The sequence below is a fragment of the Neomonachus schauinslandi genome, chromosome 9 (assembly GCF_002201575.2).
Source record: "Neomonachus schauinslandi chromosome 9, ASM220157v2, whole genome shotgun sequence".
Lineage (NCBI taxonomy): Eukaryota > Metazoa > Chordata > Mammalia > Carnivora > Phocidae > Neomonachus > Neomonachus schauinslandi.
Genome location: NC_058411.1, coordinates 79,710,867 through 79,724,788, shown reverse-complemented (window position 1 = coordinate 79,724,788; position 13,922 = coordinate 79,710,867). Strand labels below are relative to the sequence as shown.

At 41.7% G+C, this 13,922-nt stretch overlaps 1 protein-coding gene across 3 annotated transcripts in view; it reads left to right on the top strand.

Moving 5' to 3' along the window:
• RASGRP1 (RAS guanyl releasing protein 1) overlaps positions 1–13,642 on the top strand; it is a 76,938-nt gene extending 63,296 nt beyond the window's left edge. Inside the window, exons 11-17 of one of the 3 annotated variants that reach the window (XM_044917808.1) lie at positions 112–216; positions 1,027–1,136; positions 1,791–1,935; positions 2,684–2,720; positions 3,489–3,641; positions 4,928–5,313; positions 13,326–13,642. In XM_044917808.1, the coding sequence (XP_044773743.1) occupies positions 112–216; positions 1,027–1,136; positions 1,791–1,935; positions 2,684–2,720; positions 3,489–3,641; positions 4,928–5,313; positions 13,326–13,460 (1,071 nt within the window). In that variant the 3' untranslated portion in view covers positions 13,461–13,642. The remainder of the gene's footprint in view (positions 1–111; positions 217–1,026; positions 1,137–1,790; positions 1,936–2,683; positions 2,721–3,488; positions 3,642–4,927; positions 5,314–13,325) is intronic. The other 2 variants (XM_044917809.1, XM_044917810.1) reach the window with 2 other exon arrangements.
• Positions 13,643–13,922: the final 280 nt, after the last annotated feature.

Sequence of the window (13,922 nt, the reverse complement as noted above, 5' to 3'; positions counted from 1 at the left end):
GCACAGAGCTGACGGTTGTCCACAGTGTGGCCCTCAGGTAGTGGGAAAGGAAGGAGCTGTGGGTTGTACTGCATTCTAGTCATGGGGATTTCTCTGAATATTTCATTTCAGCCACTAACACCTTCAAAACCACCAGTAGTGGTGGACTGGGCCTCTGGAGTATCTCCCAAACCGGACCCAAAGACCATAAGTAAACACGTCCAAAGGATGGTAGATGTAAGTACAGCTGTATTTCAGCAGACAAAAGTAAGGCACAGCCTGGCTTAGCTTTATATGCAGGGGGTGGGGAGGGGGTGCCCACAGTGGCAGAAACACAAAGGTGGGAAACTTGAAACCTGTTCCTAGTGAGCACAGGGAACCGCTTCTCATACGGTGCCTGTTACATTGCAAACACACTTGGGCCTCACGTTGGGGGAGGTGTGCTCCCTCTTGAAGACCTAGTAGGAGAGCATATATTTAAGGGCTGGCAGTTGATTTGGGAGGCAGAGAGGCATCAGAAAAAAGTTTAAGGAAGGATAACAAGGAGAATCTAATACTGAAATTTTTGGCCCTCTTGATTCTCTTCACTGTTACTGTGGAGGAGGGATACCTACTTCTGTGTTTCTAATCCAGTGTAGTAATAGAAAAGGGAGAGCCAGCCAGTGACAGAACCATGAGCAGTGGAGGACTAAGGGGGAAGGAGCGCTTCCCGCTGGGCTGTTAGCAGAAGCACTGTAAGAGGGGCAGAGCAGAGGGAGAACAGCCCCTGTGCAAGGAGCGAGGAGCACCCAGTGGCCGGGGAGGTGGCACCATCGATGTGCTAATGGACCCGCCAGCTCCTGGCCCCCTGCAGATGCGGGCCCGGGGCAGCCCTGCCACGTGCCCTGCTGCTTTTCTGTGGCAGCTTCAGGAGCACATTTCCTCGTTCTCTCATTCAGGCTGAGGAGAGGCTTTTATCAGACGTTCCAGCCCTTCGTCATTTGGCTCAAGGGAGAAATGATTGGTTTCGCTTTGGTAATCACCAAAGAAACTCCTTTTTTTCCACAGTCCGTCTTCAAGAACTATGATCATGACCAGGATGGATACATTTCTCAGGAAGAGTTTGAAAAGATTGCTGCCAGTTTTCCCTTTTCCTTCTGTGTGATGGACAAAGACAGGTGAGCATTTGTGTACAGGCTTAGGAGGCTCTTGGTGCTCAGGGAGCAATCATCAAATCAGTGCCGGTCTGGTTTTCGTTCGGACAACAGACCATGAAAAACACATGTGTTTTAAATGCCTCAGAATTGAAGATTTCATAAATCTGCCCGTTAAGGAATAGTCAACTATAAATAAGAAAACCTTTAGTGTTCCTTCTTTGCTTGGTTCTGCAGATTGTGAGAAAAAAATTATGTAATACTTTGTCTATTTACTTCTCAGAAGGTTATATAAGGTCTCTGTTGGTTCTCTGTATGAAATCAAAGGGATGGTCGGTGGGCTCCAGTTATGTGTCATGTACTGTCTAAAGTCAGAAACCACAGCATAAGGCACTTCTCTCCCTGTACAGTTTCCATTTCTTTTTTGAGTCTTTAAATTGGCTAGGAAAACCTACTTTAGCCAAAGAACACCTCTGTAGAAATGAATAGCACCATCTCACCTACTAATGACGTGCTATCCATGCATCCCTACCTAAGAGCAGGGCTCATGGAGATAGCCCCCAGTACTACGTACTGTACCTACCACATAAGGGTAAAAACAAAGGTGAGTTTCTAAGGCTAGAAGCCACTCTTGTTACCCCAGACCCCACTCATACCTTGTCTGTCCCTTGCTGGCAGGGAAGGCCTCATCAGCAGAGATGAGATCACAGCCTACTTCATGAGGGCCAGCTCAATCTACTCCAAACTGGGCCTGGGCTTTCCTCACAACTTTCAAGAGACCACCTATCTGAAACCTACATTCTGTGACAACTGTGCTGGATTTGTAAGTTGTTCTTTGAATGCTTTAGGTTGAACTTGGGGAGGGGTATGAGACAATTTAAGTGATTAAGGCAGGCAGAGACCTCACCATCCTTATCAACCACCCCAGCTTAGAGCCTAAACAAACACCTAGAATAAGCTCGTTCTCAAATGCATGGTTTTTACTTGAACTCATCTTTACCATTTCTCCCGGATTGATTTCTTCCTCTGGTCTATGAGGCCTGGGACAAATGGTAAGAACTGTTGAACTGAGGATATATTTTTTAAGTAATTATAGTCATAGTAATTATAGTAACTATAGTAATAGTAATTATAGTTGCCGTTGTGAGAGAAAAGAATTATGAGACATCCCTGCCCTTTCCCCTTCAAAAGGAATGGCTTTTAAGAAGTCATGTGGCTCTGCCCCTCTCTGACCAACCCCCTCCCCTGACCCCAGGATTCTGTATGCTTGTTCTTTAGTTTGGAGTCCCAAGAAACTAGTTTGTTCTTTGATTCATCTACTTCAGGCCTCAGGAAGGCCTCCTAAGTCCATGCTAGTGAGCTTCTTGAACATCTGACTTTGATCAGAACAAACTCGTGTTTGCAATTTAAGGTCAGGAGAGTTAAGATGGGGAAGATAAAGGAGGTTTCCTTCCCACCTGAGGAAGAAAGCACAATGAAGGAAAATAAAGAATGGATGCCACTGTCTAGCCTCATACCGGACAGATGAATGATGGCTGGTACACTCTAACCATCTCTTGTCTGTCTCATAGCTCTGGGGAGTGATCAAACAAGGATATCGATGTAAAGGTAAGGCTCAGCTTTGTCGACTGTGTTGTTTTGCCTGGTCTCAGAGGATCTCCTAATAAAGCATTTTTTACCCAGAGGAGTTGTCTATTGAATCCGCAACTTCTCAGCATGGCTCCCAGCCTCATTCCCAAATTGGTTTCCCTAGAGCACCCACTGACAGTGACTGCCACCACAGAGAAGAGGAATGCCTGACCGACCAGTTATGAAGCTCCTCCTTGCTAGGTCCTCTCTCTGTGTGGGTTGTCCTGGAACTAGGGATGGCGGGTAGGATATGATGCTTTCATATGGTCGTGGAAAGGTGGGTCTTCAAAGAAAGGCACTTTGGGAACAGAAGTCTTCACATACAAAGGCCCTTGCCAACTTTCCTCTTACCAGTAGATTCCTCCGGACCTAACTATCCTTCCTTTTAACTGGAGAAATTCAGGCGTGAAAGAGAGGGAGACTTCTATGGCAAGGAAGAAAGAGTAAGACATAAGAGCTGCAAGCTTCCAGGGGGGGATCTCTGTAGTATATGGCAGTATATGCAGAATGACTAAGAGACCACTTCCCTCCAAGACAGTGGACGCTGCTTCTGGTTCTGATAAGGGTTGCAACAAGATTGTGAGATCCAGAGTTGACCAAATGAGACTACTAGGTTCATTAGGAATAGCAGGTGTCCAGCTCCAGACTAGGACAGGCACGTGTGACGAGAAAGCACGGCACCAATGTGGTTTTGAGACTCTGGAGAAGAAAGCGAAAGACTTCCTGACCAGGGTGTCTCGTCCACAGACTGCGGGATGAACTGCCACAAACAGTGCAAAGATCTGGTTGTGTTTGAGTGCAAGAAGCGAGCCAAGAACCCAGCAGCTCCCACAGAGAACAGCACCGCTGGAGGGCCAACATCCACCCTTTGCTCACTGGGAGCCAAAGACCTGCTCCATGGTAAGTAGGCACAGAGAACATTCCTCTTGGAAAATGAAGTGGGAAGGATAAAGATTTCAGGGAGGCAAGATTGCCTTTGTCCTTCCCCCCCTTAATAAAAACCACTGCAGACACCACTGTGGAAGATACATTTCAAGAATTACATATCAGTTCTGTCACATAAAATACAAATTTTCATGGGAGAAAGGTGGCAGAGAGCAGCATGAAAGTCTGGTTGTAAAATGCGAGATACAAAAAAATCATGCATAATACTCCAAACATAATTTAAATATTCTGATACTTCATGTCATTTTATGTTCCGCTGGGGAAAAATTAATTAGGATCCTTATAAGGTTTCAAGTATTAGAACTGTTGGTTCAAATTATAAATGCCAATTGGATAACTTTTTTTGTTGTCCAGAAGCCACTTTACAAGTCCAATGTCTTGGCTACAAGGTTTAGTAATTAAAAATATGTAACATTTTACTAGAAATGCATGTTTCTTAAAAAACACTTTATATAATCATTTCATTTCCCCCAAATCCTGGAAGGTAACTTTTTTATCCTCATTATATAATCATTTCATTTCCCCCAAATCCTGGAAGGTAACTTTTTTATCCTCATTAAATGAAAGACTCAACAGAATCTAAAATCTGTTTCTTTATAAATGATGTATTTAAACAGCCCAGAATTACTGTTGAGTCATTGCAAAACAATAGTCTTACAGCCTACCAATCATCTCAAATATATCCACTCTTTACTTTTCCAAGAAATTACTCCTAATGGTTAATATCCACACTGGGTCCTGGGCGAGCGTGTTGGTTGAGACAAAACCAGAATGTAAGGGCAACACATTTTGAGACATACTTCCCTCTCACAGTTGAGCTATGCCCACTGTACAAATAGGTCCCAAAGAAAATTCCTACCAGCTCCTGGAGGCCACCTGCAAGAGGACCAAAACTTAAAACTTGAATGCTGAGAGCTACCCCATCCCAATGTCCACAGAAAAATCTGTATGGACCATTTCTCTCTACAGGGCCTTGCTTCAACTGATCTGCAGCAACTGAAATCCTCTAGGCAACCTTTGTGCAAATAGAAAAATGTCCTTTCCTCAGGGCAGATGCAGCCTGGCACCAGTGGCTGTGGCTTCACCAGTAAAGCACCTGCACTTCAGGTCCCTTCACCCCCTGAAGAGGGTGCCTGAAAAGGAGACCACTTTGGGCCCATGGAACTCCTATAATAAGAAAGGTCTCATCAGAGTCTGCTTTTCTGAGATAGAATACTAATATGTCCTGTATCTTTCTACAGCACCTGAGGAAGGGCCTTTCACATTCCCTAATGGGGAGGCAGTGGAACACAGTGAGGAAAGTAAAGATCGGACCATCATGCTCATGGGAGTGTCCTCACAGAAGATTTCTGTTCGGCTGAAGAGGACTGTCGCCCACAAGGCCACCCAGACGGAATCACTGCCTTGGCTTGGCAGTGAGGGTCCTTCTGGGACCTTGATGCTGTCCTCCCCAAGGAAGACAGCCCAGGATACTCTGTATGTGCTTCCCAGTCCCACATCTCCATGCCCCAGCCCCGTCTTGGTCAGAAAGCGGGCTTTTGTCAAGTGGGAGAATAAAGAATCCCTCATAAAATCAAAGGAGGATCTCCGTCATCTCAGACTCCCAACTTACCAAGAGCTGGAACAGGTACCTTTTCTTTTCTTTTCTTTCAGACTCTGAGAGAAGTGGGGCTGAACCAGGGAAGAACATATAAGCTGAAGATTCTGACCAGGTTGATTACTAGCAGGATAAAGCCAAAGAAGAAAAGAAAGGATTCTGGCTTTCTTTCAAACCAGTGGAGGCTATGTCTCACATTACATGAGTAGAACAAGATATACTGGGCTCCCTATTGCCATTTCAAAGTGTTGGTGCCAGGACCCAAAGTCTGTTCACAATAGGCGCTTTGAGTAAAAAAACCAGTTTCTACTGATCAGCTTTACTGTGCTCACACCACAGCCCTGTTTCTAAATGGAACTCACATCAGAGAATGTGCTGATCTTCTATATAGATTATATTCAACTGTGCATCTGCCAGATTCTGTCTAATGTATAAACTGGTAACAACTGTACCAGGAGTTGCTTTTTCTTCAGCTTACAATGTCCTACTTATAAGGTGCCCCATAAAGGCATGATAAAGTTTACCAAGAAAGGAAGAATAGGAGTTTGGGAATATGGTTCCAAGGTTAGAGAAAAGAGCATAATGAAAGAGGGTAAGAAAGGAAAGGGGACAACAGGCAGTTGCCCTAATACTCAGTTCTGTAGGGCCAATAACTGATGTACTTCCTTTTGTTTAAAGTACAGGCCTCATGGTGAGGGCTGGTTCAGAGGGACTCCTACCAGTATTTGTTAGGTAACTTTAAGTCATTTTAGAGAGAGGGAAGCTTAGATCCTTAACGGTTTTCTTTTTTCTAAAACATCAAGGTTGGCAATGTGTTTTTGGAGGCCTAGCAGTACAAACACAAAACCAACATCCACCTAGCGAGAATTCCTTAAATAATTCAACATATTACATAGTGAAATTGCCCCAAAGGGCCTCAGAATCCCCTGCCTTCTCAGTGTTGTACCTTCCCAGTCAGACTCCTAGAAGCTGGAATACAGAAACATCTGAGGAAACAATACATGTGAAACTCTTGGCTTGGTGCCTGGAACAAAGAACATAATATTAGGAGGAACATAGGAAAAAATAACAGATTTTCTGGATGAAAGGTGTTCTCTGGCTCAGAGTGTTTTTTAAGACCTGCTTTAAGAATCAAGTCAATCAGAAGGTGACAAAATGTGGGTTACACAAAGCCCTTTCTCTTCAGGGGTAGAAACTGTCAAAAGCAATTTACGTTTGTGATTCTAATACCAGATATACTGTGCCATAAATACAAGGCAGGAATCCCTGCTCTCTATGGTTTGCTTCAGATCGTGAATAATTATTATCATGGAACACATTTACCTAGCACCTAGCAATCTAGATAAATTTCCACTGAGAAACAACTCATTGTATCCAGATTACCCAGAAACTGCCTACAGTTGCAGAGAGGGAGTAACCAATATGGTATAATGTAAGAACACTGGACTCACAGAAGATTGGAGACATCATCAAGGCAATGGGAGCTGTACCTTTCTACTCTCCCCTTTTATTTACAACAAACCGGTTATTCATAACCAAACAAAAAATTTGTACCTGCCTGTGCTCCGGAAAGTAGGTGGCTAGGCCTCAGATCCAAGGGAGGTGGCGAGCCTGCTCCACCCCATCTTGCCATGAGCAGGCAAGAGCAACACTGGAGAGTGCAAACCAGGTCAGACATGCAAGGAAGATACAGAAGTTGTGGAGGTCCCACTGGGAACGGAGCCAGACCGAGAAGAGTTTGGGGGCTGAGGAGAATCTTAGGAGTCAGCCTCCCTGCCCAGAACAACACTGCAATGCACTGGGCTTCCTCCCTCACAGAGGACAAGGAAAGCAAAAGTGGTGAGTGACTGGCCCCCTGGCTGCATAGGCTGTAGCTGGAGGGACCCATTTCTCTCCAACAGCACCCAGGTTTCTGAGGAAGGACCTCCAGCACTTGGGGGAGGGAGAGGAAAGAGGCAGATAAGAATAACAAAGGGCACTGAAGGAACACATAGCAGGTTTGCCCATGGACGTGTGGGAGTACCCCCACTCGAGGATCCCCCTATCATGCCGTGGGCAGCCCTCCACCTCTACCGCCAGTACTCTATCAACTTTTTTAATGCACACTCCCAAATGCAGCACCAGAGCCGGCTTAGGTAAAAAGAAACCCAAAACTTGAGCTATAGTATGTGGCCACCTTATGAAAAACAAAAGGACTTTAAATGCCAGTCTGTTGAACTGTAACAGTCAAAGTAAACAACTAAGAAAGGTGTGTGCTACTACTTCAAATACGATGGCAGAGGCACATTTCGTGGGACACTATGGAATCTCACAGCATCACAAAGAGAAAAGAATTCCAGCAACCAAACTCAAAGGCATGGAATATTGGGATCTAACTGATAAAGAATTCAAAATAGCTGTTATAAAGAACAAGAAAAACTCAGAAAGGTTATTCAATGAACTATGGGAAAAAATTAATGAACAGGAGTTCTTTGTCAAAAAGATTGAAATTTTTTACGGGCGCCTGGGTGGCTCAGTCGGTTGAGCGACTGCCTTCGGCTCAGGTCATGATCCTGGAGTCCCGGGATCGAGTCCTGCATCGGGCTCCCTGCTCGGCAGGGAGTCTGCTTCTCCCTCTGCCCCTCCCCCCTCTCATGTGCTCTCTCTCTCTCATTCTCTCTCTGTCAAATAATAAAATCTTTAAAAAAAAAAAAATTGAAATTTTTAAAGAACCAAATTCTGGAGCTCAAGAATTCAATGAGATGAAGAATGCACTAGAAAGCTTAGGAAATAGGGCAGATCAAGGAAAGAAAGAACTAGCAACTTAGAGGACAGGAATTTAGAAATGATTGAGAAGAGGAACTAAGATTTTTTAAAAAGTAAGAAACCCTATAAGAGCCATCAGTTATGATGGGAAAAATATAGAAGGAAAAAGCAGAAAGCATATTTAGAGAAACAATAGCTGAGAACTTCCCAAACCTAGAGAAGAAAATGGAGAATACAAGTCCAAGAAGGTAATGGACCACCCAATTATTATTTTTTTTATTTTTATTTATTTTTTTTAAGATTTTATTTATTTATTTGACAGAGAATGAGAGAGCACATGAGAGGGGGGAGGGTCAGAGGGAGAAGCAGACTCCCTGCCGAGCAGAGAGCCTGACGCAGGACTCGATCCAGGGACTCCAGGATCATGACCCAAGCTGAAGGCAGTCGCTTAACCAACTGAGCCACCCAGGCGCCCCCAATTATTATTTTTTTAAAAGATTTTATTTGAGAGAGCGAGAAACAGCATGAATGGTGGGGAGGGGCAGAGGGAGAGGGAGAAAAACACTGGGAAAAAAGAGAAACCTATGAAGGAACCCCATTAGCTATAAGCAGGTTTCTCAGCAAAAACTCTATAGGCCATGAGAAAGTGAAATGACAAAGTATTAGAACTGCTAGCAAGAACACTTCATCCAGTAGTCACCTTTCAGACATGAATGTGAAATAAAGGCTTTCTCAGACAAAAACTGAAAGCACTCAACCCCGCTAGACCAGCCTTGCAAGAAATGCTGAAAGTAGTTCTTCAAGCTGAAATGAAAGGATTTAGTGACATAAAAGCAAATGAAAGTACACCATACTCCAGCAGTGATGAGAAACAAGCAGAATCAGAAAACTAAATTAGAATGGTGTGTTCAACCTCTTAATTGTAGGAGAATGGCCTAAGGAATGGAGCATTAAAGATACCTATAGCTACTATAATTTCTCAATGAATTCACAGCATAAAAAAAATTGTAATGTCAAAAATAGGGAAGGAATAAAAGTGGATAGCACTTTATCTTTGGTCACCTATAAAGTTTCAAGCTAAAAAGGACTATTTTAATTATGAGATGTTTTACATGTAAGCCACATGGTAATCACAAAGCAAAAAGAATGAAATCTTGCCATTTGCAACAACGTGGATGGAACTAGAGGGTATCATGCTAAGCAAAGTCCGTCAGAGACAAATACCATATGATTTCACTCATGTGGAATTTAAGAAACAAAACAGGTGAACATAGGGAAGGAAAATAAAGTAAGAGGAAAACAGGGAGGCAAACCATTAGAGACTCTTAACCATAGGGAACAAACTGACAGTTGCTGGAGGGGAGGAGGGATAGGGTAAGTGAGTAATGGGCCTTAAGGAGGGCACTTGATGTAATGAGCACTGGGTGTTGTATGCAATTGATGAATCACTAAATTCTACCTCTGAAACTAATACAATATATGTTAATTAAATTGAATTTAAAATTAAGTAAATTTAAGTAAAACTTTTAAAAATTTATTTGAGAGAGGGAGAGGGAGAGGGAGAGGGAGAAGCAGGCTCCCCACAGAGCAGGGAGCCTGATGCGGGGCTCGATCCCGGGACTCCGGGACCATGACCTGAGCCGAAGGCAGACGCGTAACGACTGAGCCACCCAGGTGCCCCTAAGTAAAACATTTTTTAAAAAGGCTCAAATCACGGTGGAAAAATCACACTTTACAAGAGTAAAGAGAAATAGAGGGGGAAAAGAAAATGGAGATAGAAAACAACCAGAAGGCAAATACGATGGCAGTAGTAAGTCCTTACATAACAATAATCACTCTAAAAAATAAATGGATTGGTTTCACCAATCAAAAGGCACAGAGTGGCTGGATGGATAAAAAATAAGACCCAATTCTATGCTGCTTACAGGAAACTCATTTCAGCTCTAGAGTCACATACCAGCTCAAAGTAAAGGGATGGAAGAGGATATTCCATGCAAATAGAAGCCCAAGGAAAATGGGGCATAGCCATACTTAGGTCAAACAAAACAGACTTCAAGCCAAAAATGTTAACAAGAGACAAAAGGTCATTATATAATGGTAAAAGGCTTGATACATCAACAAGATATAACAGTTGTAATATATATGCACTCAACACTGGGCTTCACTGGTGAAACCTACCAAACATTCAAAGAAGAATTAACACCAATCCTTCTCAAACTCTTCCAAAAAATTGAGGGAATACTTCCAAACTTATTCTATAAGAAGAGCATTACCCTGATACCAGAGCCAGATTAGGACACCATAAGAAAACTATAGCCCAATACTGCTGATGAGTACAAATGCAAACATTCTCAACAAAATATTATCAAACTCAAAATAGAGGATTATACACCATGACCAAATGTGATTTATCCCTTGGATGCAAGCATAGGTCAACATATACAAATCAATAAATGTAATACATCACATTAGTAAAATGAAAGAAAAACCACATGATCATCTCAATAGAGGCAGAAAAGGCATTTGACAAAATATAACACCCTTTCAAATTAAAAAACAAAACAAAACAGCAGCAGATCAGGTATAGAAGGAACAGACCTCCACATAATAAGGGCCCCAAACGACAAACCCATAGCTAAGATACTCAGTGGAAAAAAAGTTAAAGCTTTTTCTCAAGATCAGAAACAAGACACAAGGAGGCTTACTCTCATCACTCTTATTCAACACATTACTAAAAATCTTAGCTAGAGTGATTAAGCAAGACAAAGAAATAAATAGCATCCAAATCAGGAAAGAAGTAAAACTGTCACTATTTGCAGATGACATGAGTCTGTATGTATAAAATCGCCAAAAGAACCAAAATACTGTTGGAACTAATCAAAAATTTAGGTATAGTTGCAGGCTACAAAATCAACATACAGAAATCAGCTGCGTTTCTACACACTAAGGATGAAATATCTGAAAAAGAAATAAAACTATCCTATTCATAATAGCACCAAAAGCAATGAAACACTTTGGAATATATTTAACCAAGGAAGTGGAAGATCTGTACAATTTGAAAACAAGATTAGGCTGAAAGAAATCGAAGACAGAAACAAATGGAAAGATATCCCATGTTCATGACCAGAAGAACTGTTAAAATGTCCATACTACCCAAACCCATCTACAGATTTAATGCAATCTCTATTAAAATACCAATAGCATTCTTTACAGAAATAGAAAAAAAAAAAATCCTAAAATCTGTATGGAACCACAAAAGAACAAAGCTGGAGATATCATACTTCCTGATTTCAAACTACACTCAAAGCTACAGTAATAAAACCAGTATGGTACTGGCACAAAAACTAACACATAGACCAATGGAAGAATAAAGAGAGCCCAGAATTACAACTTGCTTATGCAGTGAGCTAATATTTGATAAGGGCACCAAGAGCACCCAAGGGGGAAAGGATAGTCTCTTCAACAAATAGAGACTACATCAAACTTAAAAGCTTTTGCACAGCGAAAGAACACAATGAAAAAGCAATATACAGAATGGGAGAAAATTTCTGCAAACCATAAACTGGATAAAGGGTTGATATCCAAATTATATAAAGAATTCATACAACTCAACAAAATCTGATTTAGAAATGGGCAGAAGAACTAAAGAGACATTTTTCTAAAGAATACATACAAATGGCCAACAGGTACATAAAAAGATGCTCAATATCGCTAATCATCAAGGAAATGCAAATCAAAACACGATGAGCTATCAACTCACACCTGTTAGAATGGTTAGCATCAAGAAAACAAGATAGCAGGTGCTTGCTAGGATGTGCTGAAAAGGGAACCCTCGTGCCCTGTTGGTGAAAATGTAAATTGGTGCAGCCACTATGGGACACAGCGTGGAAGTTCCTCAAATATTAAAAGCAAAACTACCATATTATCCAGCAATTCCACTTCTGGGTATTTATCTGAAGAACACAAAAATACTAACTCAAAAAGACAGATACACCCCCATGTTCACTGCAGCATTATTTACAATAGGCAAGATATGGAAACAACCCAAGTGTCCATACCTCATCAATGAATGGACAACAACAATGTGTATATACACACACACACACACACAATGGAGTATCATTCAGCCATGAGAAGGGAATTTGCAACAACATGGATGGACCTCAAACACATTATGCTAAGTGAGACAAGACAGAGCAAGACAGGTACTGTATGATGACATCACTTATATATGGAATTTTAAAAAGCCAAACTTGCAAAAACAGATTAAAATGGTGGTTACGGGGCGCCTGGGTGGCTGAGTTGGTTAAGCGTCTGCCTTCGGCTTAAGTCATAATCCCAGGGTCCTGGGATCAAGTCCCGTATCAGGCTCCCTGCTCAGCGGGGAGGCTGCTTCTCCCTCTCTCTCTGCCTTTCCCCCCAGCTTGCGTTCTCTCTCTCTTGCTCACTCTCTCTCAAATAAATGAAAATAATAAAATAAAATGGCGGTTACCAGGCGAAGGATGGGAGGTACAGATGTTGTTTAAGGGTACCAACTTACAACAAGTGGTAAATAAGCCTGAAAGATACAATGCATGGTACAATGAACAATAAACAATACTGTACTATAATCCTCAAACCTGCTGAGTCCAGAACTTAAATTATTCCAATTACTAAAAAGGATATCATAACAATGAAAGGTGCTGATTGTCTTTACAATGGCAGTATTACAACATATCAAAATAACATGTTGTACATCTTAATTTATACAATGTCATAGGTCAAATATAATTCAATTTAAAAAAGACAGTAGCCTGGAAGTCAACTGCCGCAGAAAATTAGATAACTAAATCCCAGTTTAGGGGGTAGGAAAAAATTCCTTATCAAAGGAGTCCATTACTTTTCAGTGATTTGGGGGGAAAAAACTTAGACTAAAATGAACTATAATATTTCATATGACAGTATTCTGAGTCACTGTTTTCATACCTCAGACCTGACGAGAGACTCCATTTCTGCCAAGTTTAGGTCTCCCACTATACAGCATCCAAAGATTTTATATCCACCTCTTGTCTGGGAATGGTTTATTCTGCCTGCTAGCCATCTTGATATGGTAACAAAAACTAATTGCTGTTTGCACATGCTCACTTGACATTAAACTTGTTATTTTCTATTCAGAGCAAAATAAACGTCTTCAAAAGTTTTTAATTCTCAGCCATAGTGAATAGAAAACGCCAATCAAGTGTAGTACTCCCAATATTGTAACTGATTTGCTATTCATTGCTGCTTTATTAACATACCTCATTCTCCTTTCCCTTTAGGAAATAAATACCCTGAAAGCAGATAATGACGCTCTAAAGATCCAACTGAAATATGCACAGAAGAAAATAGAAACCCTCCAACTTGCAAGAAGCAATCATGTCTTAGCTCAAATGGAGCACGGTGACTGTTCTTAGCCCAGAAACTGAAGAAGCACAATGTGTAGAGGAGTATATCAGAGATCTCTTAACTAAAATGAGTAACACAAACACCTGGGGAACCTTAGATCGACCAGTTATTTTAAAAGGGTACTTTAAAACAGAAAAGTTTTGTTTTTTTTTTTTACTTGAAAGACTCCTCATGAGTGGAACTGTCTTCTCTTCCAGTCAGTTGAGTCAAAGGGTAGGAAGGCTGAAGAATGCAGAATTTTTGCCATTCACACCATAAACTTTTTTTCCCCCTGGAACTAATACCAACAGCTTGATAAAAATAGGACTACAGATTTCTGACAAGGTTGCTTCTCCTATGTGGCCTGTGTAGCTACTTCTTCCTCAGAACTAAAATCCCTGGAAAATTAATTTGCTTCCTTCTGTGGGTTTTCTGTGAACTGAAAGATTTATTTTGTTCCATCCAAAGCTTGCTTACCGTGGGAAGAGACT